We start from the raw sequence: 24,624 nt of genomic DNA, 5'->3' as shown, positions 1-24,624 counted from the left end.
AACTTGTAGTGCGTGATAGCAGCACAGGGAAGAGTACTTGATAAAGTTTTTAATTACAGTTTCTGTTTCAGCACCTTCCACTGCCCGGAGCAGTCATGTTCCTGAAGGGTGGTATTTTAGCACAGGAATTACAGAAGCCCAATAGGAAACTGTAAACAAGGGTGTATGTCTAGGATCTGCCTCGGACCGCAACAGCATTTGGATGGGTTTTGTAAAATTCCAAACACCCTGAACTCTTTGAATGAAAATGGACCAAAGTGTACAGTTGTATTTGTGTTCTTTATTAGCACACATCAGAAAAATAGCGTTGTATTTAGTAATTTCTCATGATGGTCTATCAAACAGATAGAAAACAGATCACAGGTAGCTGCCATGGAATTTCTGGGTAATCTGAGGTCCCTCCTTCTGTCTGTCCATTTCAAGTACGGGTATTACAAATAGGACCTGCTTTGTTAATTATTTGTCAATCTGAATGCTTTGGAAGCACTTTGAGATCCCAGAATGAACTGGCAAAGTCATGATAGTTTGTTGTTGGCTTTTAATCAAGCTCTAAATACTGCCCATGTTACAAATGGCGACACTTTTCAAAATAGGTTCACTATTGTATTGTGAGCTACACGCCTATAATTTACGTTAAAAACTTTATTTTCAAGTACACTTGGTGGCGATAAGTGGTTTTTATCCTGGGTAGGATTTTACAAAGCTGTGCCAACCTAAAAAAAAAAAAAAAAAAAAGCACACAATGCTTTCCTTTTCATCCAACAGGTTTTTCTCCCCATGGCGATTGCGATAGAATTTAAATTTACATCTTCGAGCCGCTGGCTGGGCTCTGAGAAAGGGAGACTTGGGAACAGCTGGTGTTCAGATCATCGCTAGTCCAGATTAACTTTCAATTTATGCCTCCTGAACTTGGGCTTTACGACATCAGAGAAGCACTAATTTGGTATTTTTATCCTGGTTGGTCCCCATTCAGCTCTTCTATTTGTCTTCTCTATTTGATGGCACCCCCCCTTTTCATACGCTCATTAAGGTCCCCTGAGATGTGCAAAATATATAAAACGGAATACAACTTATTGAACAGAACACAGCTCTTTTCGTTAAAATGAAGTCTGGGCTCGGGATGGTAGCATGTGAGTAGAGGCAGAGAGGCCCAAAGTACTTCAAAGCTGGCACGGTCCAGCCTGTGTGTCGTCAGTTACTGGAAACCTAGGATTCCCCAATCAGATTCTTACAGGAGTAAATAGCTTGCTAAATTATGTTTGCCGATCGGCTCTTCATCGGGGAGAACTCTTAGCAGGAATGGGGGTGGGGGAGGGGGGTGGGGAAAGACAAGAAATGTCAACTTCCTTTCGTTGGTAACAAAATCAAGTGTGCTTCAGTGGGAAAGAGAGGAGAGACAGGCTTACATCTGAAAGCGCGATAATGCCGTAAAACAGACCCACGGCCATGAAGAAGTCACGAGTCCACAGGGGCGGTCACTGACACACACACAGAACGCCATGGCCTCGTGTTTACGGAGGTTTTCAACTTTGCTTTTCTGAACAATACACTTTAAACACACTGCTGCCGCTTCATCAAATTTATGGAGGTAGTTCTATGTAAAAATAAAAATTGCCATAAAGTAATATGCTGCATCATAATAATACATAAGTGTGCAAAATGCCGACAGACGGGTTGACCCTTTCAAGTTGAACGCTACACAGAGATTCAACCAGACTCAGTTCTGTAAACCTTTCAGCTGATAAACTCTAAGTGAAGACTAGATAAGCAGCCACGTCACACAAAGCTATCAGTTCAGGGGAGGAAAAGGATGTTGGCAAAGCTCGGCGTGGGCTGAGGGTTCGGTCACCGAGAAGCTCGCCCGCCGACCAGGACCATCTCGGGTCACATCTGTAACAATGCTTCCCGCCGCCACGCCTCCCCCATCCAGGACTCCTGATTAGATGCAGACGGGGACACTTCCACAGGGAACGTCTGCTTACGTCGTAGCATCTTTAAAGCCCATCTTTTCTATGCTAATGGCTCCAGGTCTAAGGGAGTTGTTGTTTTTAAAATCATGTACCCCATAGCATCAGGCAAATAGTATACACATTTTATTTGAATAATGTCTTCTGTAAACCTATTTCTTGTGAAATATTGATAAATTCCTATTTTAAAGCTTCTCTTGAAGGTAATGCTTTCCTTTCCTGTCCACACAGCGTTTGATTATTATAATGGCTACTTTCAGAGGATCAACGAGAGACGATGTATTGTTTCAATGGTTACATTATTTATGTATTGATGGTATGATTCAACACTTGAGAGCAGGTTTTTTTGGGAAAAAAAAGGAATTTAGATAAGAATTTAGCAACCGTATGGTATATAACTCCCCAAGGAAAAAGACTGTGTACAGTCTACTAGATACATTGTCATTCCTCCTGGACATATTTAAGCAATGAGACAAATAGTGCATTTCTGGGCAATCAGGGCATGCCTTGGAGGAAATAAGGCCTGAGACTGAAAGCCAACTGACTTAAGCATTTTAGTGGTATGGGGTTTACCAAGAAATGTGCTTACGTTTCATTATAAGCACAAAACAAGGAATCTAGACTGAACTCGATGAGTCCAGTTTGACCTAATGCAACTTCCAAATATCTGAAAAAGCATGAGAGAGTATCCATATGTTTCAAGAATCGGTCCAACTCTGTGGAGGGGTGCGTTCTGTAAACAGATCCCTAGTAATTGAACCTACTACTGAAGCAGAGTGTTCCACACATTTTATGCCAATTACCGAAGTCTGAGGTGGAAAGATTTTAGATTTATTTTTGGATATGTATTTTATGGTTAGATGGCTCCAAACATCATATGCCACTAAACTAAACTTTTGGTCAGACCATTTACTTGTGTCATATGTAACACTTCTGCAAGTAGTTTTTCATTATCTACACGTTTAGCCCATTGTTCTCATAGAATAAAACGGGGAACTTTGAAATGTCTCTTTTCTGTAAACTTGAAGCTCGATTATTGGTAATCCCTTTGCTGCTGAGTCTTCCTTGTATTCAACATGACATTGTAAACCAAAGCAAAATGTTAATAAACCATTTTGAAGTAAGTTGGGCTTGTAACTATACATCCACCTAAAAACGCCTCCTGAAATTGGTTACAAAGTGTCTGTAAACATTACTCTGGCACAGTTCATGTATGCATAATTGTTACTCTGATAAATTTCAGGGGAGTACAAGCTCGGGTTATACCATACTTGCAGAATGAGCACATTCTGTTGGTAATTACATGGGCACATGTATATTTCTAATCAAAAATTATTTTAAAGTTTTCTCTATAGATATCTTTCCAGGAATAAAAGGCCTGAAGTTCAACTCTCCCTAACTTTGCTCTTTCCTATAACCACTAAAAATGATCTCCCATAGCCTAATTTAGGCATTCTATTTAAAACTACATAAAATAGATTAATGTCCTTCCATTAGAAAGAATAACATCCCCAGGCCTACTCTTCATTTGTATCACAAAGAACAGTTTGCTTTTAAACAAACTAATTATCGTATCTATTATAGTAAGATAGGATCATCCTAAGTGTCACAAGGAGGAAATTATCTTCCTTAAATATTTGATTGACACCGTTAAAGAGTCCACATTTCCCTCTTCCATCCCTTAGCACTGTGCCCCAGCCAGGCTGGGGATCCGCTTCCTTCGTCCACTTCAGAATCAAAGGCCTATATTCCTGTTTGTGATTATGGAAGGTTCAAAATCAGACAAGCATCTGTTACACTTACAAACAAAATCCTGAAAACAAACACTCCCAGAAGTTCGGTCACGACCCCTTCTGACACACTTCCACAGGCTCCTGCAAAATCGTGTCACGAAAACTCACAGTGAGAAATGACTCGTGCATAAACGATTCACACACAAAGGGCTGGGGTCCCTTCTGGTCGGTGTGACATTGATTTCCCTCAAGGCGGACCCTGGCATTTGACATTTTGTGGTGGCTTACATTTTCTTTTTCTTTTTTTTGGAGTGGGGGGGAAGTGTCAAGGATCAGTTCCGTGGCACCCTCTGACCACAGACTGGGAGCAACACGCATCTGTGGCATTTAAAAATGGAATTGACAACTTCATGACATTGGAATGCGTATCACACTTACAGTGTCTAGACTTTCCTACGTATGCTCAGTTACAAGTAGTGAAGCAAAAGTATACATATCACCCCTACTGCTATCCGGTTGCTACAGAGCCATAAATGTGAAAAGCAATACTCTGAAATAAAGATTTTTGTTTTTTGCCCTAGCCTACTTAGCAGCACAGTTTAAGTAAACACAAAAACTGTGGTCGAGATGCTTGTCTTTCCCAAGATGTAAACATCAGTCCCAGTGTCGTAAACTTGGCTGTATCGAATGAGACAGGAGATCTGAGGCAGAACGACCGTCACACACTAGTAACAGAAGCTTGCAAGCAGTTGGAGGGTTTCTGTAATTTCTCAGCTTCGCTGGTTGCGGGGTCCGTGCTTGCTCGGAAGCTGAAGGCCGGGCCGGCTCCACCGTGGACCGGGCTCAAGGTAGCGTTCTGACGACGGTTGCTTTCAACAATGCTTGACGTGTTGGAAGCCAGGCTCTCCCGAGTGCTAAAAGAGTAAAAAGGGTTTGTTTTGTTTTGTTTTAAACATAAATAATTATCTCGTGAGCCCCAGAGGAAGAGCAAATGGTGTAGTTAATGGATTTCCTCTGTTGGCCCATGACGTCATATATACACCAACCTCACGCTGATTATTCACATATGCTCTTCCAGCGTGGGCTCCAGAAGCTTTCGCACATGTTACAATCAGCAGCACCCTGAATGACGGGTTTTCGTCCAGCTAAATGCACTTTAAATGTTTTCCCCTTCCTTTCCCATTCAAGGAAACCGCTTCCAAATTTGATGTGATAACTATCGCGTTCATTTTAGAGAAGAATCCTCTTAAATACACATGTGCGATGATTTCATTTCAGGCTGGAAATTCACTGAATAAATGAATAAACTCAATTTGGCCCCTAATGATTCTGTTATCATTCCTGATTAGCAGATTTTTACTTTGGTGGGCTTCAAGCATGCCGTTAGCTAATTTGCCACGCTGATGGGAATAAAATTCTTAAAACACTTCGCACCTCTGTTTCAAAAGTTAACACTCTCATTGGAAATACATTATATTTTCTGATAAGGAATCTTAGATTTTCCCATTCATTTGTGAAATTTACGTCCTCTCCCCCCACTTTGGGAGCAATATTTTATTTTTCAAGGATTCCTACAGAATAAAGGTGATTTAAAGGCTTTAGTATTTCTACTTCTTTTTAAATTTTTCTAAGTTAGAAACTCATGAATTTTTTTCATGGCTCCAAGAGATTCAGAACATTAACATTTTAAATGTGTAGAGCAATAGTGGAATTGGAAGGTTTCTTGGCCTGATTGATAGGAACTGAACAGGTCCTATGTTCAAAGTCCTCAAAATGGGAGTAAGAAACTTAGTTTACAAAAAGATTGAAGAAACCACACTGAAGCTCAAAACATCCACCCACCCGACTGGACAGATTCAGCATTGAGGCAATATTCTTTGAGAGCTGGCCCCCCCCATCACCGATTTAAGCCTGCTGAAACTAGTCAGCAGGCCAGACCACTGCAGTGGACATCCTCGCCACCTCTCTTTCATTCCCATACTAAATTAGAAGCAATTTGTCTAAACCCTACACAGTTTCTCCTGCTATCAGAGTGTAGGGTGTTCCTGTGAAATCTTTCGTAAGATAGATTCGTAGCGGAAAGAATATTCTCGTGCTTTCCAAACATTCGCCATTAATGCCACTTTGTTTTTATGAAAGACCTACATTAGTACCTGTTTTCTGCTAACTGAAAGAAATCAGAAGATTTTTGGTTTCACAAAGAAAGCTGTTACTAATGTTGGGTCTTTCGTAAAAGTGAAGGGATGTTAACACGAAGTTTCAGAAAGCGGGGGATGCCTGTACTTTGTTTGGCAGAACTTCCTTGATAGTGGATTATCTCATCCTAACCCTGTGGCCTTGAATTTGCTTCTCATCCAGGAGCCAAGAGGTAATTATTTAAAAGGAAGTTTGTTCATCGGACTACCAAAGACAACTGGGTATTTCTCGACGGCAAAGGGCACCTCCAGAACGTTAATGCATTTATAGAAATAAGTTAAGTTCTTTCATTGTGCTTACGGTAGATCTGAACCTACCTAAAGAATACCCCAAAACATCATCACTAAGCGATGTTAAGCGCTAGACTCACCTACTTACCTGCCTTACACCTTCCCTAAGAAAATGCATCCGTGGCTTGCCAGCACCACAGCTGAGGCCCAGGGTCAGGCGGGGGAAGGAAGAAGGGCAATCAACATGTAGACCCCCAACGATTGTGTGACACGCTCCTTCGGTTTCACTCTTAATCGTGAGAGTAACTTTTTACAGTATTTGATTTCCCCATCTCCAAATTGAGGAGAGTTACGAGATCTATCTACTCCCAGAGTGACTGTGGAGAAGTACGCGTCGATGAACCTGTACACTGGAAAGCTACATACGTTATCACTGTTTTGGTTATACATCGGGCATCGCACATCGGGCGTCTAATGGATGAAGGAGCTGCTATGAGTTGGTTTCAGAATCCGTGTGACTAATGACACCTTTTCTACGGAAAAATGCATTTTCGGGTCCAGAAGACCTTAAACCCGCTTAAACCTTTGAAACCAGCTTTTGAGGCCCAGGCTTCACACTCATCAAGTACCCGCTGTATGCCAGGCACTGTGCCAGGCACTGTGCACACACATCACCGCAAAACATCGTCTAAGTGGGGAGCTGTCCGTGCTCTAAGATGCATCTGACCACCTCTGGCCAGACTCATTCACAGTGATAAATACATACCGTGCTCCAGCTTCTCCGAAGGATATATTTCGTTACCGTGTAACGAGTGCAGGGTTCTGGGTGTGATGATGAAAAGCTAATGCAGATAGAGCATCAGCGGAACAAATACTCCCCTGATTTAGAAGTTCTTAGCTTTCTTGGAAAAGACACCCAATGGAGCGCAAGCTTAGCAATAAGAGGTCAGGATTTTATAAGCAGAAAAAGTGAACGGAGCAGGGGTGCCGCTCATCGTCCTGGATGCGCGTGCTTCCCCCGGCCCCGCGCTCCCACGCCGCGTGCTCACCCTACACGAGGCAGGCCCATCCCTGGCAGCTCTGCTACCTCGGATTTTCACACCGTGTTTGTCAACCAGCGTTTGGCCTCAGATTGGGAATCGCAGGCTTTTCAGGTCAAGATTTCTCGTGTTCAATATGAGATCTCGGAGCATGGGTGAAGCTTCTACCTTTTTCCTTCTCAAAACCCTTTAGGTCCCAGCGAAAGGGACTGAGGAACTTTGGGAATGTGACTGAACGTGGCTTCTGAGCCTGCGCAGAAGGCGGGGAGTGTGGAGATCACCTTTCTGGGTCGTCGTTGTTGTTACTGGATCTTAGTCGCAGTGGAATATGTACTGAAACACTCGAATAAACGGCCCACTTAAGGTTTGTATCTCACAGCAGTGGAGAAGTATCGGCCTGATAATGCGATTTGGCTGAAATACTCCTCATGCTGGAGAATAAAACTCCCCGTAACTCAAATATTCTCCTTCATAGACCATTCTCATGCATCAGAAAACAGCGTAGTTGATTAACTGAGGTGTACTGAAAATACAGCTTAAAAACAGTTGTGACCTAATTTCTAACCAAAGGATATTAAATATGAAAGGGGCAAAATTAGGAATTGTTCTGCAGATTATCTAACTGCATGAAATTTATGGGCAATCTGCATATTCCTATAGAGAAAATTCTACCCAATGGTAGTGGACAGACACGTAGCTGAATGTGAGAAAGCGGTCTCCTCAGAACCATGTTGCCTCTTACCGTGACGAGGTGCTTAACCTTAAGCACCTTATTAAACAAATGAAAGCAAACTTACTCCAAGAAATAATCCCATGCATAAATTCTACATTCTGCATCCCAAATTCAGAGATAAAACAATACATTCTGTGGCGAGACTGATTCAGCTATTTCATGAGTATTTGTGTTTATTTGTCCCCAAACAAACAAAACCTCTTTCAGTATCATGTGGTGGTAGGTTGTTGAGTTAGAACCCATTAAACTACTCTCAATGTCTCCGTAGCAATTATGTGGGGAGCCCCGCAGCCTCCCTCTGGCGAGGTGCAGGACCCAGAGGGCACGGGGCAAGGTCAGAAACTGGTGTGCAGAGCACGAGGCACGCAGAGTCTGCATAATAAGAAACAGCTGAACATAAGGTACAGGCGGATAAACCACACCTTCCATAAGCAATGGTTTTGAACGTCTACCATCAATTACAGACCTTCAATTATGCCTCTCTGGTATCCACTGTTAGAAATTCAAGAGAAAAAAAAGAGCAGAAGAGGGAAATAGAAAGAAAAGGATATATGAAAGAATTGGTAGACAAGATTTGAGTTAGGATTTTAAAAAAAATATTTAGTGAAAGTTATTTTGTAGGAAAGTCACTTAATAGGCCAATAGTTTTTGGACTGAGTGCCACGGCTCCCTGGGGTAAGTCAGGGCTTCTTGAGGGACAGGCAGAGGAGACATGGGGCTCCTGGCCTCACACCCACTTTAACCAGAGCACCATCTCTGTGCTTTGTTTAGACATTAGCCTTCCACACTTGTGTTAACTTGGAAAAAAAGGTTACATGGCAAAAACAATCATCATCATAATCAAAAACCAGCCCTTTAAGAAGTAACAAAGGTCTAATATGGGACAGATTAATGATTCCCAATTCTGATCTGGGGATGCTCTGTCCCCAAATCATCCAGAGATAAAGTGAAATGATCACAACAGCACTAAGTTTCATTCTTAATAGTAAAATATATGAAGTATATGATCATATCTGGGTACTTGTTAAAATTATCAACATCGTAGAATCTTGGGAATCATGGCTAATGAGAAATGTCCACCTCTCAGTAGTATTTCTGCATCTCAGAGTCACCAATCTGGAGTAGAGTTTAGAAGGAGAATTAGGTCCCGAGTTGCCCTTTGAGGAGAAGGAAGAGTTAAAGAGAAAAAAAAGGAAGTTGCATAGACTATCTTTTGCTTTTTTAACCCCCGAACCACTTCAGTGTGCTGGACATGACCCTCAGGCATTGCACACTCTCTGCTGAATTACCAGCTATGATCAGAGTGCCTTATGGGTTGTATCAGTTCTGCGGGAGAGAGAGAAGAGTGTGGGCAAACGCTTTGATCTAAGGGAACACAGCCCCTCACTGTTCTGTGAGAGACACAAGGTTCCATTTCTCTGTGGACGTGAAGTGTATAAGCAAAGTGGGGGAGGGAGTGCACTGAGTCGGGACTGCAATGGCAATGAGCACCTAGATCCCCCGGAGAGGTGTTGACATCTGCTATTCCCACTAGAAGGACCCCGTCCTTGGGTGAATCAATTTATACCCAAGCCCTACTCAACCCCCAATTGACTCCTGACCACTCATTCTACTCAAAAAGTTACTATTTTTAAGGACCTAAAAAACCCCTTCTTTTATCAGCATGGTGGCAATGTAAACAAAGAAGAAAAGTCCTGGAAAATGCTGGTCCTAGTTAGATTGGCCTGATGCAAGTTTGAGGGAGGAAGCCAACCCACCAGTCCAGATTGGTGATCTCTACAGCTGCAGAAACATTTGTTTCAATTCCTGAAAAAGAAGTCAGAAACAGGTCGTTAACAGCACAACTCACACAACCCTTAACCCGCATTCACGGAATTAAAACTGTGAAGTCAGAAACTTTTCAAGTTATTTGTATAAAGCCCCAGGCCCTGATGGGTGTGTGCGTGTGCGTGCGTGTGTGTGTGTGTGCGTGCGCGTGCACAGAGATGCCTCTCCTACCGTGGGGAGTTGAATCCGCTGTCCACAGTGATGCTGCTGCTGTCCATGCTGTCGAGACGAGCCGAATGGGTGGCTCGCTGGTTGCTGCTACTGTCGGTTTCTTTGGGGGCAAGGAGGGTGAGGTTCTTCTCAAACTTCCTCTGTAAGTCTCTTTCCTTCTCCCTCTCAAGGAGCCACTGCATGGTGCCTACGTCATCTCTGTTCTTTTCCTCCTCGGTGTTCTTGTTTGCCCCTTCCTCGGAGTCGTCGTCATCGGACACATTGTAATAGTCAAAGGAGGCTTCCTGGTTCCCCCCCGACTCCTGCTGACGCTGGGAACCAGTCATGGCTGGTGCCACCGAGGTCCCCAGGGACGGCTCCAGCTTCTCACAGCGGCCTGGCAGTGTGTCGGCAGGTGTCTTCGGGAGAGATTTGAGGAGGGACAGGCTCGGTTTGTGATAGCTATTTACAGACAAGGTGCTGTGAAGAGGTTTGAACAGTGTGTCTTTGCTGAATATCTCTTTCCTCTTGTCCAGGCTGCTGGGCTCAGCGCCGTGGTGCTGGACGAGGCGTCCATTGGCAATGCCTTCTGCCACTGCGCCCGAAGCAGCTGGGCCCCCACCTGGCCCTTTTGGTGACTCCTCCTTGTGCCCCACCGGCTCTCTGGAAGAATGTGGGGCCTGCCTATCGGACAGAGGCGGCTTTTTCACCCCTTCTGCCAGAGTTAGAGTGTCACGATCCTCTTTGTTCTTTCCCAGAGGCGATGGTGCCGTGAGCACCGTCTCGCTGGAGGTGTTGCACTGGAAATACTCATCTGTAGCTGTTTTTGTTGGACAAGAGTTGAGTTCCCCATAGGATGGCAAGCTCTCGGGTGGTTTGCCTGGCTCCAAAAGGCTACACGCACTAGAAGGTTCCTTGCTGCTACTGACTATTTCTGGAATACACACCTCTTTGTAGCTCGTGGACGAAACATGAGCCCTTTGATGACCAATTGTTTGTGCAGGCCTTAAAGTACTGTCGTCGATGTAGGATTGGCTGGGGGTTTGGTCATCTTGGCTACAGCCTTCGGCCAGGTCTTCTGGTGTCCCTAGAGAAGAAGCCCCCAGAGGGCCCTTTGAGTTATCCATCGATCTGGATCTCTCCTTGGCTTTGCTGGATCTCTCATTCCTGGACCTTCGGTCCTGGGTATGGCTGTGGCTTCGGTGCACTTTTGAGTGGGAGCTTCCCCTGGAAGGTTCAGGAAAAGGCATCTCAGTTCTCCTTTTGGCCAATTCCCCAGACACATCCCATTCTGGTGTCATGGGGAAATGAGACTCAATCACGTTTGTGTTGCTATGCATGATGAAGTTATCTCCTTTGTGTTCAATGATGAAGCAGCCCTCCCTGGGTGCCCTGGTAAGAGGATCACAAAAGTCATACTCTCTGTCACCTGGGATATCCAGATGAGAACCATCCGAAGGGTCTCCTTTAGACACTCGTGTCTTGCTGTGTGACCGAGATTTTCCGTGGGACTTTCGATGAGTCCTACTCTTTTTACTTCTTCCACTGTGATGGGCAGAGGACCCAGCTTTACTCCTATGCGCTTTTTCTTCTTCAAGTTTCTTCATTAGTGCAGTGTGCCTCATGACATTTTCCACGGTCAAGTCCGGGTTAATACGCCTAATGATTTCCATTTCCACTTCCCTAGGGATAGTAGTTGGCGTGTCTTCATCTCGCAGGGGCCACTCCTCAGGAGGAAACTGGGCAGAGAAATTGGCAAGCTGTTTGGTCTTATCTTTTTTAAAACTTAGCCGGAATAACTTTAGCCCAAATTTTTTGGACTGCTTTTCACTATCTTTAGGTTTTGAGAGAGTTTCTGTCTTATAAGAAAAGTTTACAGTACTTTTACTCTTTTCCGTGGGTGGCACCTGGCAGAGTGATGGAGGGCAATAGGGGTCCTTGCAGTCCTTGGCAGGTTTCCTCTGCAGAGTGGAAGCGTGCATGCTGTGCATGTCCTCTCTGCAGCAGTGGCAAGAGTCGCAGTGGTTTCTGGGCAATGTTCTTTCCCTGACGCAGCCTGAGGCAGAGGGCGTTATGGTTCCGGGTTGTGGAGAGGTACACTGAGACCTGTCAGGTATCCTCTCATCCAAATGGTACCATTTACTGTTAGTTCTTATGAGAGAAGGGGTAATGAAATAAGTCTGTGGGGTCACGATGAAATAGCCATCCGGAGTCGGATAGATCTTCCTCTCCCGCACCAGCGTGTTCAACGTGTGCCGCAGAATTTCTTGGCTCGGGGTGGGAACACCTAAAACCAAAGGAACACGCACTCATGAGAATGTAGAGGGAACCTGTTGCTGGGTCCTGACTTTTCAGAATCTGCTCTGGACTGAATGTTTGTACCCCCACCCCCAATATTCCTATGTGCAAATCCTAATCCCCAATGTGACGGTACCAGAAGGTACACTTCGGGAAGTGGCTAGGTTTAGATGAGTTCTTGGGGGGGGGGGCTCATGATGTGCCCTCGTGAGAAGAGGAAGAGACCAGAGCTCCCTCGCTCTGCCATGTGAGGGTACAGCCATCCTCAAGCCAGCAAGAGGGCCCCCCCCAGACACCAAATCTGCGGGTGCCTGCATCTCAGAGCTGCCAGCCTTTCAGGACTATGAGAAATAAATGTCTGTTGCTTCAATCACCCCGTCTATGGGATTTTGTTACAGCAGCCCAAACTAAGACAAAATCCTATTGATTTTGCCGAGCTTCAGAGTATTATCACGTGGCAAGTCAGCAGGACTCAGAGGGGTTCAGGAACAGAGGTGGAAGCCAGGTGCAGTGAGATGGGAACTATTGTCACGAGGCCTTTACTGAACTGAGCCATCAAAGGCAGAGTATTTTTAACGGAGGGGAAAATGAAAAATGTTTTACATGATGTAATATACATTTAGAAAAAAGCTTTTCTCAATACAAAAAAAAACAAGGGAAACTGGGTTGAAATAGCTGTCTTGGCATTCGAAAACAAACAGAACACATACAGAGGCTACCGTATACGCTGGAAGCTACTCTATACACTCATTTCCCAAGACTAAGCTTCCTTAATAAACCTAAATTGTAAGTTACATAACAGGGCAAGCAGACTTGACCATGGCTCATGATGCACCCCCCAATTTTGAAATCATCACCTTCAGTTTTGAAAGCGACTACAGTGTCGGTAAAGTTCAAGTGAGAACGTTCTCCTTCTTGGACTAAGTCAGCAGGATGGAGGTAGTTTTCCTACCTCGTAACCAGAGAGCCCTAACGAATACACCTGTGAAAACTCAGATGCTCTGCGTCCGTCTGGTCACTGAGTCCGAAACTGCCATATCCACTAGAATAGAAATTCCAGAAGAAAATGACAGATACTTCCCAGCACAGTGACCGATGCTGTTTTCAAAGGGATTTGTGTGCAAGTTTGTGCCCTGTCTTTCTTAAGAGACAGAATTAAGAGTCTAAGTTCTTAAGAGAGTATAAACTCTCCAGGTTACACAGCATTTGCTTTATTTCTTGGGCATTCTCCATCCCTCAGTGCCGGGCACACGGAGCGTCATAGGACTGACTAGTTTGACCTGCACGACAGAATTTGGAAATTGGTCAGGTTGAATCATACTGCAAATATTCAACCGTGTCTGACCCACAAAATGGCAATTTCATGTGACTCAACTTAACATAAAGCAAGGAATGTGGAGACCGGCAGCCTGGAGCCCAGAGCCACACTGCTGGACTCAGTCACTATTCGCTGGTGGTAGTGGTTGAATTAGGCAACCTCCCCTGCCCACGCCACTCCTCTGTTTAAACCTAATGCCCCAAACCTCAGAATATGACCTTGTTTGGAGACAGGGTCTTTATAGAGATAAACGAGTTAAAATGAGGTCATCAGGGTGGGCTCTACTCCAACATGACCAATGTCCTTCTTCAAAGGGGAAATTGGGCTGAAGGACGTGCACAGAGAGAACAGTATGAAGAAACTGGTAGGAAATGTCCATCCAGCAGCCAAGGAGCGCGGTCTGGAACAGTGTCGTCCCTTGCAGACCTCAGAAAGAACCAACCAACTGTGCTGATACCTTGATTTTGTAGTTCTAGCCTCTTGAACTGTAAGACAATAAGTTTCTGTTGTTTAAGCCCCCTGTACTTCGTTAGGGCTGTGCTAGAAAACTAATACAGCTGCTATCGCCTTAGGCAACTTAACTAACTCCTCTGAGCCTCTGTCCACGGTCATCAGAATGTGGCTGTAACAGCAGGTACCCTCATAGGGTAGTTGTGAGTTTAAATGAGCTTCCTGTATGTAGAGCAGCGCCCGACATATAGTGGGGCCTCAATCAACAGTAGCTATTAATCACGTCAACTCTGGGACAGGACCCACGGAAACCAGATTACCTTCAGAGAACATCGTGAAGCAACCTAGAACAGAAGGGTAAACTGAGTTTAGGCTCCCGCAATCCTTCCCAAACTACAATAGGGGGATATGAAAGCATGAGTAATGGCCTCGGAGAGCGTCCGTGAATGTGAGCTGACCTGCCCATCCATCCGTGTTCCCATCGTCAGAAGGCATCCTTTGTGACCAAGGTGGGAAAGGCAACATTGCTTACGAATCATGTATTGTTTAGTATAATTATGTAATTTTTGTGCTGCATGGTTTCCCTTTAGTCTAGGGCTCTACTCTTGAGAGATGTACGCTGGTTTTTATGCAAATGGCTTCCAGGCTGGTATGATGACAATTTTTAGAAATTTTATGATAGTTTCTGCACAAAATGAACTCCATGTGAAACGGTGATACAACCCAAACTATACATATGAAATTCTTAAGTGCCGTCATAAAACAAACATGCTTGCACCTAAAAGAAGCAAAGAGCTGCTACGCCCTACTCATGACCAGGGCCTTCAGCTGAACAAGTCCGGGGCACCACTCACACAGCCTACAGCCTACCGCTCCCAAGATGAGACACTGTGCCCCCTGCAGCCTCCCGAATGATGCCCACTGGGGTTGTGCGGCACAGCCATGCGGGTGTCAAACCCAGACCGAAAACGAACTGTATCAGACGTGGTAGCATGCTTGCAACCGCGACTGTAACAGACACAAGTTCTTCCGAAAACCCGGTAAGGCTCATTCATAAGCATTCGTGATGACCCGTTTACTCCGCTGCTGGAATAAAGGAAAGCTGAGGTGTACTTCAGAAAAACAGCCGGTACTATAAACAGAATCTGCTGACTGTAGGCCTCCCAAGCGCTGATCAGAGAAAACTTGGGAAAGTATACAGAATCGTGACTACAGGGTCATCATGTCTACTTACCATTAAGAGTTAAGTGCTCAGATTATTCCCAAAGGACGGAATAAGAACGAGTTTCCAAAGAGAATTTACATCTAAAGTTTTCACACCTTGGATTTTCAAGTTTGTCAGTCTAATAATATTTAATTTGGAAAAAACAGGCTAGAAACATTCCCTGTCCAATCCACTTTCCACACGTCTACCTGTGGGTTTTCAAAGCTTTCACTGCGAGTCACTGATACTTGGGATGATTTTTTATTACGAAGCCCTCGTCTAAGGACTGGTATTTTCAGTTATCTATGAAATCCAGACTTGCACGAGAAACCTACAAGGCTCACCTGGGAAAGAGATGGCTGTGATGGGTATTTTCAGTGTTTGCACATTCCACCACTTCCAGATTCTAGTCCCAAAATTCACCACGAATTTGGATTGTGAAGGCTTAAAGAACAAAGATAAGCTTTATATCCAAATAGGGCTGAAAGCTGACTTCTCTCCTTTTCCACAAGCAAAAACATCTTTCCAAAGCAAAAACAGATATCTAAAAACACTGCATGTCAACAAGGTGCTACTTAGACTTATAGATCTCTAATTCTGCAGATCCGGCAACTGTTGGAACGAGAGCCCGCGCACATGCTCTGCAGGTTAAGCATTTTGGACGGAAACTTTCAGTGGCCTCTTTGGATGATTTCTTCTTGTGTTTTCAAGAACACTGGCTGAGGGAGAATTCTGCAAGAACTGATGTAAGGGGATGAGCTGGGAGATAAAACGTGGGGTACATAATTTAACATTCTCTAGCAAATTCGAAAGCCAGCTTCAGCCCCATTAGCAGCTCTTTCTCTGAGGGTCAGCTTTCCTCCCGGGAAGATCCGACTGTAACAATTTAACAAGTACTGGTCTGATTTAAATGAACATTCTGGATGGATGGATAATGAGTACTTAGCTGTGAAGCAAGTATGTCATTCTTTTTATACCTTAAAAAAAATTCTTGTTAATGGAAACTGGTGGACAAAAGTTGTTTTCAAAAATTCAACCAATACAGAAAGGTGATAAAAGGGTTCACATGTCAGTATGTCAGACGTTTTTACTAGAAGGCTTTTCACTAAACAACTTTCTTTAGAATATGAATGTCCAAAACAGTAATAGAGGCCAAAGTCTAGACTATTCTTTTTATTTATAACATAGGCATTAAATATGAGAGTTCAAATATTTTAATAACATTCGGTTAGACTTCACAACTTTGTTTTCAAATAGGAAGCTATAAAAAAGTAAATAAGAAAACAAAAGAAGCCCCACAACTATGATATTTAAATCCCACCAGAGTTTCAGCACTGTTGTTGAATATACATTTTGGAATAGAATTCGAATTGTATTAAGTTTCTAAATTGTTTTGTTCTGAAGTACCTTAAATGCCAGCAAAAGAAAGGAAGGAAATCAAAGGAAGACAAGAAAAGAAAGGAGGAAGAGAGATAAGAAAGGAGGAAGACAGGCAGGAAACAACTTCATTTAATGAAATACTAGTTTAAAATATGGAACTATTGCTGAAAAAAAGCTTTAAATCATTACTACCGTGCCCTCAACCAGTGGCTGGCAAACTTTTTCTGTAAAGAGCCAGAAAGTAATTATTTTACTTTGTGAGCCATACGATCTCCCAGCCGCAGCTACTCAGTTCTGTAACTGCAGCAGAAGCAGCCAAAGACAATACATAAACAGACAGGCAAGGCCGTGTTCCAATAAAACTTTATTTACAAGTACAAGAGGTGGGCCACACTTAGCCTGCAGCCATAGTTTGCCAACCGCTGCCCTAGACTCCGGTTTATGCAGTGCCCCTGCCATCTGGGGTTGACCAATTAGCGTCACAAAGATGAAGAAGGTTAAGGTAGCTCCTCTCGGTCCATCGGACAATAAGGCCTTGAGATCTAAGTTCACTTACCATAAAAGCTAGCAGAGCGGTTGTTGTTTTAAGTACAGGTGATCTATGGATTTCTCTGCAAAGTATTCCAACCTAGTGATACTGTTATCAGCTGCTTGACAATTTACTATTTTATTTTGCTATTTTTCACGATTTATTATTACATACTGGCCCTGTGTTCTTTCCACTCTCTATTTTATAGCCCAGTAATGGGAGAGATGTAACGAATTCTGGAAAAACTATGTGATCTCTCAGGAAGCTACATAAAAATAGAGGGATTTTAAAAGCTGCTGGGGTATTTGATGTCAGAAGTGGCTAACCAGGTATAAGGTTGCGAGAAGGGTCTTTCTTCACGCGGGCACTACGTCTGTGAACGGTGTCTGTCTCCTTAGATCACTGTCACCTGCAACTCTGCTTATCTTAGCTACTGAAAGGAAAAAGGCTTCCTGGAAGTTAACAAAGAAAGACCATCAGTGAAGAATATTCAGAGATAATGTTAGAAAATTTAAGGCAATTTATAGGTTGCAAAGCTGGGTCCGTGTTAGAGTTTTTAAACAGTATACATAATTTCAAAACATGTTAATCAGAAAATTGAAGGAGGAAAAATCATCAGGAGAGAAATACAAAGTTCCTTTGGGGCAAAAGGAAAAGTGGGGAGACTCAATATGGTAGATGAATGTTTAGTTTAGAAGTGGTCCTTCTGCCCTCCCGCCATGGGTGGGGTGCATTTTCCTACACCTTGACCTTGAGTTCAGCCAGGTTTGCTTTGGCCAATGAAACATTAGTGGGTATGGTGTGACCAAAGGGCTGAAGAGCCCTTGGACAACGGGGCCAGTTCTCTTGTGTCTCCATCATCCCAGAGAGCAGAACAGACCTCTGCTTGTCTCTTTTCCAAAAAGGACTGGGGACAGGTGGAGCAGAGCCACCTGGGCAGGTCCGGTCTGGATCAGCTGACTCCCAGAGAACCCACAGATACGTGAGCTAAATAAACGCTCCCTGTTGTATGCCATGACATTCTGCCATTGTTACCCGGCATTTTGGTAGCAAAAGCTAGTGGCTACAGCCTATAGTTTCTATTACCAAGGTCTCTTCTAGGTTGAATGAAACCTGTGTCAAGGGTTCATTTTTAATGTAAGCACAGGTGGAGTCCAAGCCAAGCTGGCCAACTGGTGGCCCAGTAATGTGTTTTGTTTGACTTGCACGTCACTGGCACACATGTGTTAAAATGTACACACACACACACACACAAACTGCCAATAGTGAAGTCTGCAGATTTCATATAAAATGGAATGTCCAGATTCTCGTGAAAAAGTAGGAGGTTTGCAACTCGGGCAGGGTTCTACATTGGGGGGGGGGGTCACTACACTGGAGCTGAGCAGTGGGCTGCCTCTCCCGAGATAGGGCATGCAGTCTTTAGCTCATCACCGTTCCTACCGTCTTCTGGGGCTGGAGGCACCCAATGCCATTCACGCAACAGCTGGCCTACTGTCTTCTTTCAATAACATTTAAGAGAAAAGGAAACATTTTATTTTTGTCTTTCCAAATGGGATCTTAACTGATTTATCAAATATCATATATTAAAACTCATCAAGCCATGACAAGCATGCAAGATCTGTTTATTTTTGACATTACTGTCTCTTTAATGTAATCCCTGGAGACTAAAATTCTCTGACCTGCCCCCATGAATCATGATGTTCACGTACTTCAAGACGGTTCCGGTGAGCTTGACCAGAACCGTGCTAGTTTTTGCCAGAATTCTTCATGGACTCTGATTTAATGTCTTCCTCTTGGTGCCAATTAAAAAAAGTCCTGCAGCATTACCCAAAGACAGCAAATTATTTTTGAAGGAACAGAGGTGCCTTGGCTTTTAACTATAGAACTAAGAAAAGTTTCTGGTCCGTTTTGGCAAAGAATTTTTTTTCTATTACATTTAAATGAGAGGAATGGTCCTTGGAACATCCTCGAGCAATGGAACACACACCTATCTGGAAAGTGCTACGTTCTTTTCCCGTTACCTGGGAAACACGTGGTCAGGTGCTCCATCAGTGCCTCTTGGGTGACGGGTTTTCTGGCGGAGTTCATTGCTGAGATGGCCAAGCAAAGGATTTCCCCCAGTGGGATAAACTGAGATTGACTGATGGGAGACATGCTGATTGGTGACACATCACCTGCAGAAAGACAATTTTCAAGTAAGCGGTTCATTCAAAGACCCGGCCTTTCGTCACACACACACACACACACACACACACACACACACACGCCCCTTCCATGACTCTTCCCTGTTCCCTGTATTAGGAATGGGATCAACTCTGAAGGCAGAAGTGTGCTACAGCCACGGCCACGGTCAACGCCATGCAGGAGGAAAGACATCCCCAGAACAGTGGACGCTCCAACTGCCTTGACCAACAGACCCTGCCTTGCAAACCTGAGACCTCACCGAAACAGACTCAGTACTGAAAGGCGTACAACACGGCACCGAAAAATGATCTCTGATTTTACTGACTTGGAGCTGGTTTATGTCATAACTGCCCTTCCCATCTCCACAAATGCACCTGGGGAAACGTGAAGATTCATTCATTCCGATGTTGAGTGCTTTCTGTGTCAGGCGTCTGCTGGGGGCTTGGGATTTCCTCGGGAGAGGCAAACATCTCTGCTCTCAAGGAGCTTCTGCTGAAGTGGAGGGGGCAGATAAGTAGACCAGAGCTCACGGTTCACCAGGAAAGGCGGAACTACAGACAGCTAGGGCAGAGAGGGCAGGGTGGGGGTGCAGCAGCACGGGGGTGAGGGCGGTGCTTAGAAGCAGGAAGTGGGAGGCTCCCCCACCCCATGTGCAGCCTGAGTCCAGGGCTGAAGCAGGAGTGTGCCTGGTGGCTGGGGGGTGGGGGGCACCTGTAAGCAGACGTCTTCTGGGGAGTAGCAGAGAAGGGGCACAGGTATGCAGAGACATCCGTGAGGATTCAGCTGAGTGCCCAGGGCCTTCATCCTATGAGGGACGGTGAGCCACCAAAGGCATTTCAGGAATGACAAAGTCAGATGGGAATTTCAGCAACAGGAGGGACTGGAGGGAGCAGCAGAGAGCAGCTCGCCATCCACAAGGGGCTGGGCTCTTCTAGAGTGTCAGCATGCAGGGTGTGTGTCCTTCCTGTGACCTTCATGTCACGGTGTGGTGCTTTGCAGGTTATGTTCCAAGGATTCTTAGAATTCCCTGGAAGGACTTCTGGGGTGGGGGTCGGGGGGCAGCAGAGGGAGAGGCTGGAAGAGCAGGAAGTCTGACCCTGACACCTGGATGCCACCTGTTTCATACACGGGGGCTCCGTAGGGTTTCATTTGAGAAAAGGCCCTATAGAAAGAGGGTCAAGTTTCCAGCAGAGCAAATATCTGTGAGCTTTGGAGCTTACTTCCCACACGTATCTATGTAGTCTCTCCTTTTTTGTTTCCCAAGCATGACTTCCCTGTCATAGTAAACTGGCCAGATCCCAGACTCGGGTCCGCCTGTGGCCCGAGCAGCGCCCTCCTGGGGTGGTGTCAGGGAGCTCTGGGGTGGCCTAGCCTCCTCTCTGTCGCGGCACGTAAAGCTGTGCCCAGCCACCATCCCTGGTTTGCTGGGAGCCCAGAAGCCCTTGGACAAAGAACCTGAACGTGCTTTGATGGACTAGATGGGAAAAGGTCTGATGGATGAAACCAGGCCAACGGGGCCTGAGAATGAAAACCACCAGGGGAGGGTTAAGTCTAACAGGCGCATGGACGAAGCAGCCAGACCCCAGCATCAAAGTTGGAGCCCCACACCTCCCACCAAACCAGCTCAGTTCAGTGCTTCCCGCTCTCCTGCTTCACTCAGGGCTCCACTCTCTGCAAGATGGCGGTGAGAAGAGCAATTGTCCCAGTGGTCAGAGGGAGGGGGCAGGACCCAAACCCAGAACAAGAGAAGAATAGCAAAAGACAGGAACTGACCTCACTGAGAACCCACAAACTTTGGGGGGCTCTGGGTTAAATTTCATAAAGAGAGGCCTCTTGCAAACCTTTGGTGGGTAGCAGTGGATAGACACGAGAACATGGAATTTTGGCTGTCACTGGGGGTATGACGGGTAAGCTCAATTCATATTGGTGACTCAAAAATGACAGAATTATGAGGGGTGGGACCATCTCAGTGGGCAAGTATGCTACTTCCTAGAACACTGTATATTTTTTTAAAACCTGTTGTGTCCTCAATTAAAACAAAATCTAATGCTAAAGCCTCCTTTGTGACAGATGAACCAGGGGTGGCTGCGAGGTACAATGGAGGTGGGAGTTTGGAGCTATCCCTGTTCAGCTCTCTCCTCCCCCACCGTGGGCCCCGTAGCTCAGCCACAGCCACCGGAAAGATCTTTTCTGGAACTCCTTCTCTGTCCTTCCGCCTTCTGCAGAAAGGACGAGACACTGAGGCTAGCTTCTCGATGAGTGGCCAAGTTAGCCACGTGGACCTCAGAGTCACTTGGGATGATTTTAAAAATGAGATGAAAAGGCAGCTGGGGTCAGCGGGCCACAGGGGGGATCACAGCAGACTCCAGCACCTCTGGACCCATGTACCATTTGGAAGTTGAACACCTTCTGAGATTTGCCTGCCACGATTAAGGAAGGACTTCAAGGATACTAACTACTAAACGTGATTCTTTTTTAAACGCAGGTCCGCTTTCTGATTTTGTATAGGTTCCGGGGAACTTGCACTCTCTGTGGAAAAGCAAAGACCATTAGCAAAACTAAGCACTGCAGTTTAGTCCACGCTGGTCCTTATGCTTTTAGCGGAAATGATGTGTTGGGTTGAACTGCCATCTTCTAAGTTAATTTCTTTACATTCGTCGCTGCCAACTACGAGAGCCAGCATGCTTCGAGTGTGTCTGTCTGAATTACATCTGTTTTGGAAAAGCTCAGTTTCGCTCTAATAATGAACATGTACAATAACTTTTAACTCAGGATCTAGAATGGAATGGAATTTGGATGCTCTAAGTGACACTTTCGTCCTCTCATTTTTATACTGTACTAAGATAAATTATTTCCCACTCCCCTCCAGTCCCCAACCCCATGGGCAATCCTCTCTGCACTATGCCCGGATGCTCCCTGGACGGGCTCCTTCGCTCCACCTCCAGTGTTACCCCTTCCCCAAAGCACCGCCCTCTACCCCGGCGCACTGGACCAGCTTGATGACTGTCAGCTGTCCCTTCTCCAAGAGCAGCCAGGTCTTAGCAAAGCAGAAAACTCGCCACCTCCCTTCCTAAAGTCCTACGGTGACAGCCGCCTGCTACCAGAAAGAGCGCGAGCAGAATGCTCCCCCAGGCCTGCAGCAGCCCACAGGGCCTCGGTCTGGGCCTGTCCAGCCACCTCTGGGACCATGACCCTCCTGCTCCCCCCCCCCACACACACACACTCACAGCTTCCTCTGCTCTTTGAACACGACAGGCTTTTTCTCAACTCAGGGCCTCTGCATTTGCGGAGCTCCTGGGAGGCCCCTTGCACAGACCTCAGCTGGAGTGGCTTCTCCTTTGGGTCTCAGTTTAAACGGGGCCTCCTCAGGGAGCCTTGTCCCGACCACCTGACCCAATGCTGTTCCTGCCCTACCGCGGACACTCTCTCATGTTGTCCGAGTGTGATATGTGATATATAAAAAATACGTATCTGGTCTTTATCCCCATTCCCTGCACAGAGCTCCTAAAACCTGTGGGATTTCCTAAGTGAGGAGAGAGAGAAGGTGTCTTGTGTTATGTTCATAAGGTGACTTTTGGACCTGAAGTGAAGGATGGGGGGCTGGGGGCCAGGAGAACTCACTCTGTGATTACAGGGTTGGAACTTGCTGTCCTACTCCCCAACCTCTGGGAAGGGGAGAGGGGCTGGACAGGTTCAATCAGTCGCCAGTGGCCAGTGATTTGATTCTGTTTCTGTGATGAAGCCTCCATAAAAACCCAAAGGATGGGGTTCAAAGAGCTTCCAGGCTGGTGAGCACATGGGTATTTGGAGAAGAGCGGTGCACGCTGAGCACGGAAGCTCTGAGCCCCTTCCCTGTACTTCAGCCCACGCGGCTCTTCCTGAGCCGTTCCTGAGCAGTATCCTTAGGAAATAAACTGGCACTCGAATCAGTAAAACGTTTCTCTGAATTCTATGAGCTGCTCTAGCAAGTTACTTGAGTCCGAGGAGGGGGTCATGGAAACCTCTGATTTACAGCCAGTCCATTCGGAGCACAGGTGACAACTTGGGCTTTCCACCGGCTTGGAAGGGGGCAGTCTTACAGGAGAGAGCCGACTTGTAGCTACTTGGCAGCTAACAAATTTTTTTCTGAGCCGCCGTAATTCATATTCTTCTAAAAAGAAAGGGTAAATAGTTTTATATCAGCTTTATTTTCTTACAAACTTCCATGTAAGTATAGTCCTCAGGGAACATTTGTCAAATCCCAAATAATTCAGATAAAACCTGTGGGATCTGATGATCTCTCCGGGTAGACGGTATCAGGAATCAGCCGAATTGTAGGCTGGGGCTAGAAAATTGCTTGGTGGTGTGGAACCCTCCCCCCCCGACTTGGTACCACAATCTAAGCAAGCTACTGTCTTCACTCTCTGAATGTGCGTGGGTGGGTACTGGTTTACCGTCTGTCTCACCCACCTGACTATAAGCTCTGCAAAAGAAGAACACATGAATTCTCTGTTCTGACTATATTCCCAGTGCCTAGAATAATGCAGAGGTTACACGAGACACCCAGTAGATGTTTGTTGAATGGAAGAAAGAAAGAAAGAAAGAAAGAAAGAAAGAAAGAAAGAAAGAAAGAGAATATCCATTTATAACATTGTAATCCTAGGAATTTCCCAGAGTACTTAAAGGATTGTGACTTCCTTCACATATTTTGCTAAATAATTGCAAAACAAACAAAATAACAAGAGACCAAATATACTCAACCAGGAAATTTCTAAGACTCCTTCTCTTGGTTTCATCAATATCAGTGCACCGAAACACAGCAGTCATCACAGAAAAATAATTATATATTGAGTGACGATCAGGACATGCATTTAAGACCTATATTTAAGGAATCGTAGCTATGTCTTAATACAACACATTATTCAAGTTCACCATGATTTTCTATGGATCTTTTATATAAGACCTGCTTCGGGAGCCAGCTAGTCACTCTTAAAATACTAGAAAATACTAGAAAATTTGGGGTGCCTCAGTCAGTTAAGCGTCTGACTCTTGATGTCAGCTCAGGTCATGACCTCAGGGTTGTGAGCTCAAGCCCTGTGTTGGGCTCCATGCTCAGCATGGAGTCTACTTGAGATTCTCTCTCTCCCTCTGCCCTTCCCTGCCACTTGAACACTCTCTCTCTGTCTCTCTCAAAATAAATAAATAAAATCTTTTAAAAAATACCAGAAAATTCTTCAAACACCTGGACCACACTTAATGGTCAAAAAAGAAAACAAGGGAATGTAAGTACTTCTCAAGTATTATGGTCACCATAATGTACAGAAATTACCCAATTGTGTATGAACTATGAATTGTGACTTGTCTCTAATTTATGGGATGGGTTTTTCTATTGTCAGAATGAGCTCT

At 45.1% G+C, this 24,624-nt stretch overlaps 1 protein-coding gene across 1 annotated transcript in view; it reads right to left on the bottom strand.

Moving 5' to 3' along the window:
• Positions 1–1,289: 1,289 nt before the first annotated feature.
• STOX2 (storkhead box 2) overlaps positions 1,290–24,624 on the bottom strand; it is a 101,855-nt gene continuing 78,520 nt past the window's right edge. Inside the window, exons 2-4 of the mRNA XM_008710496.2 lie at positions 19,077–19,229; positions 9,898–12,163; positions 1,290–4,614 (exon numbers count right to left, since the gene is read on the bottom strand). Of these exons, the coding sequence (XP_008708718.1) occupies positions 4,419–4,614; positions 9,898–12,163; positions 19,077–19,229 (2,615 nt within the window). The 3' untranslated portion in view covers positions 1,290–4,418. The remainder of the gene's footprint in view (positions 4,615–9,897; positions 12,164–19,076; positions 19,230–24,624) is intronic.

This window comes from Ursus maritimus, unplaced genomic scaffold, assembly GCF_017311325.1.
Source record: "Ursus maritimus isolate PB19 unplaced genomic scaffold, ASM1731132v1 scaffold_28, whole genome shotgun sequence".
Taxonomy (NCBI): Eukaryota; Metazoa; Chordata; class Mammalia; order Carnivora; family Ursidae; genus Ursus; species Ursus maritimus.
Note: the sequence above shows the minus strand (reverse complement) of the source record. Positions and strands in the feature narration are given on the sequence as shown.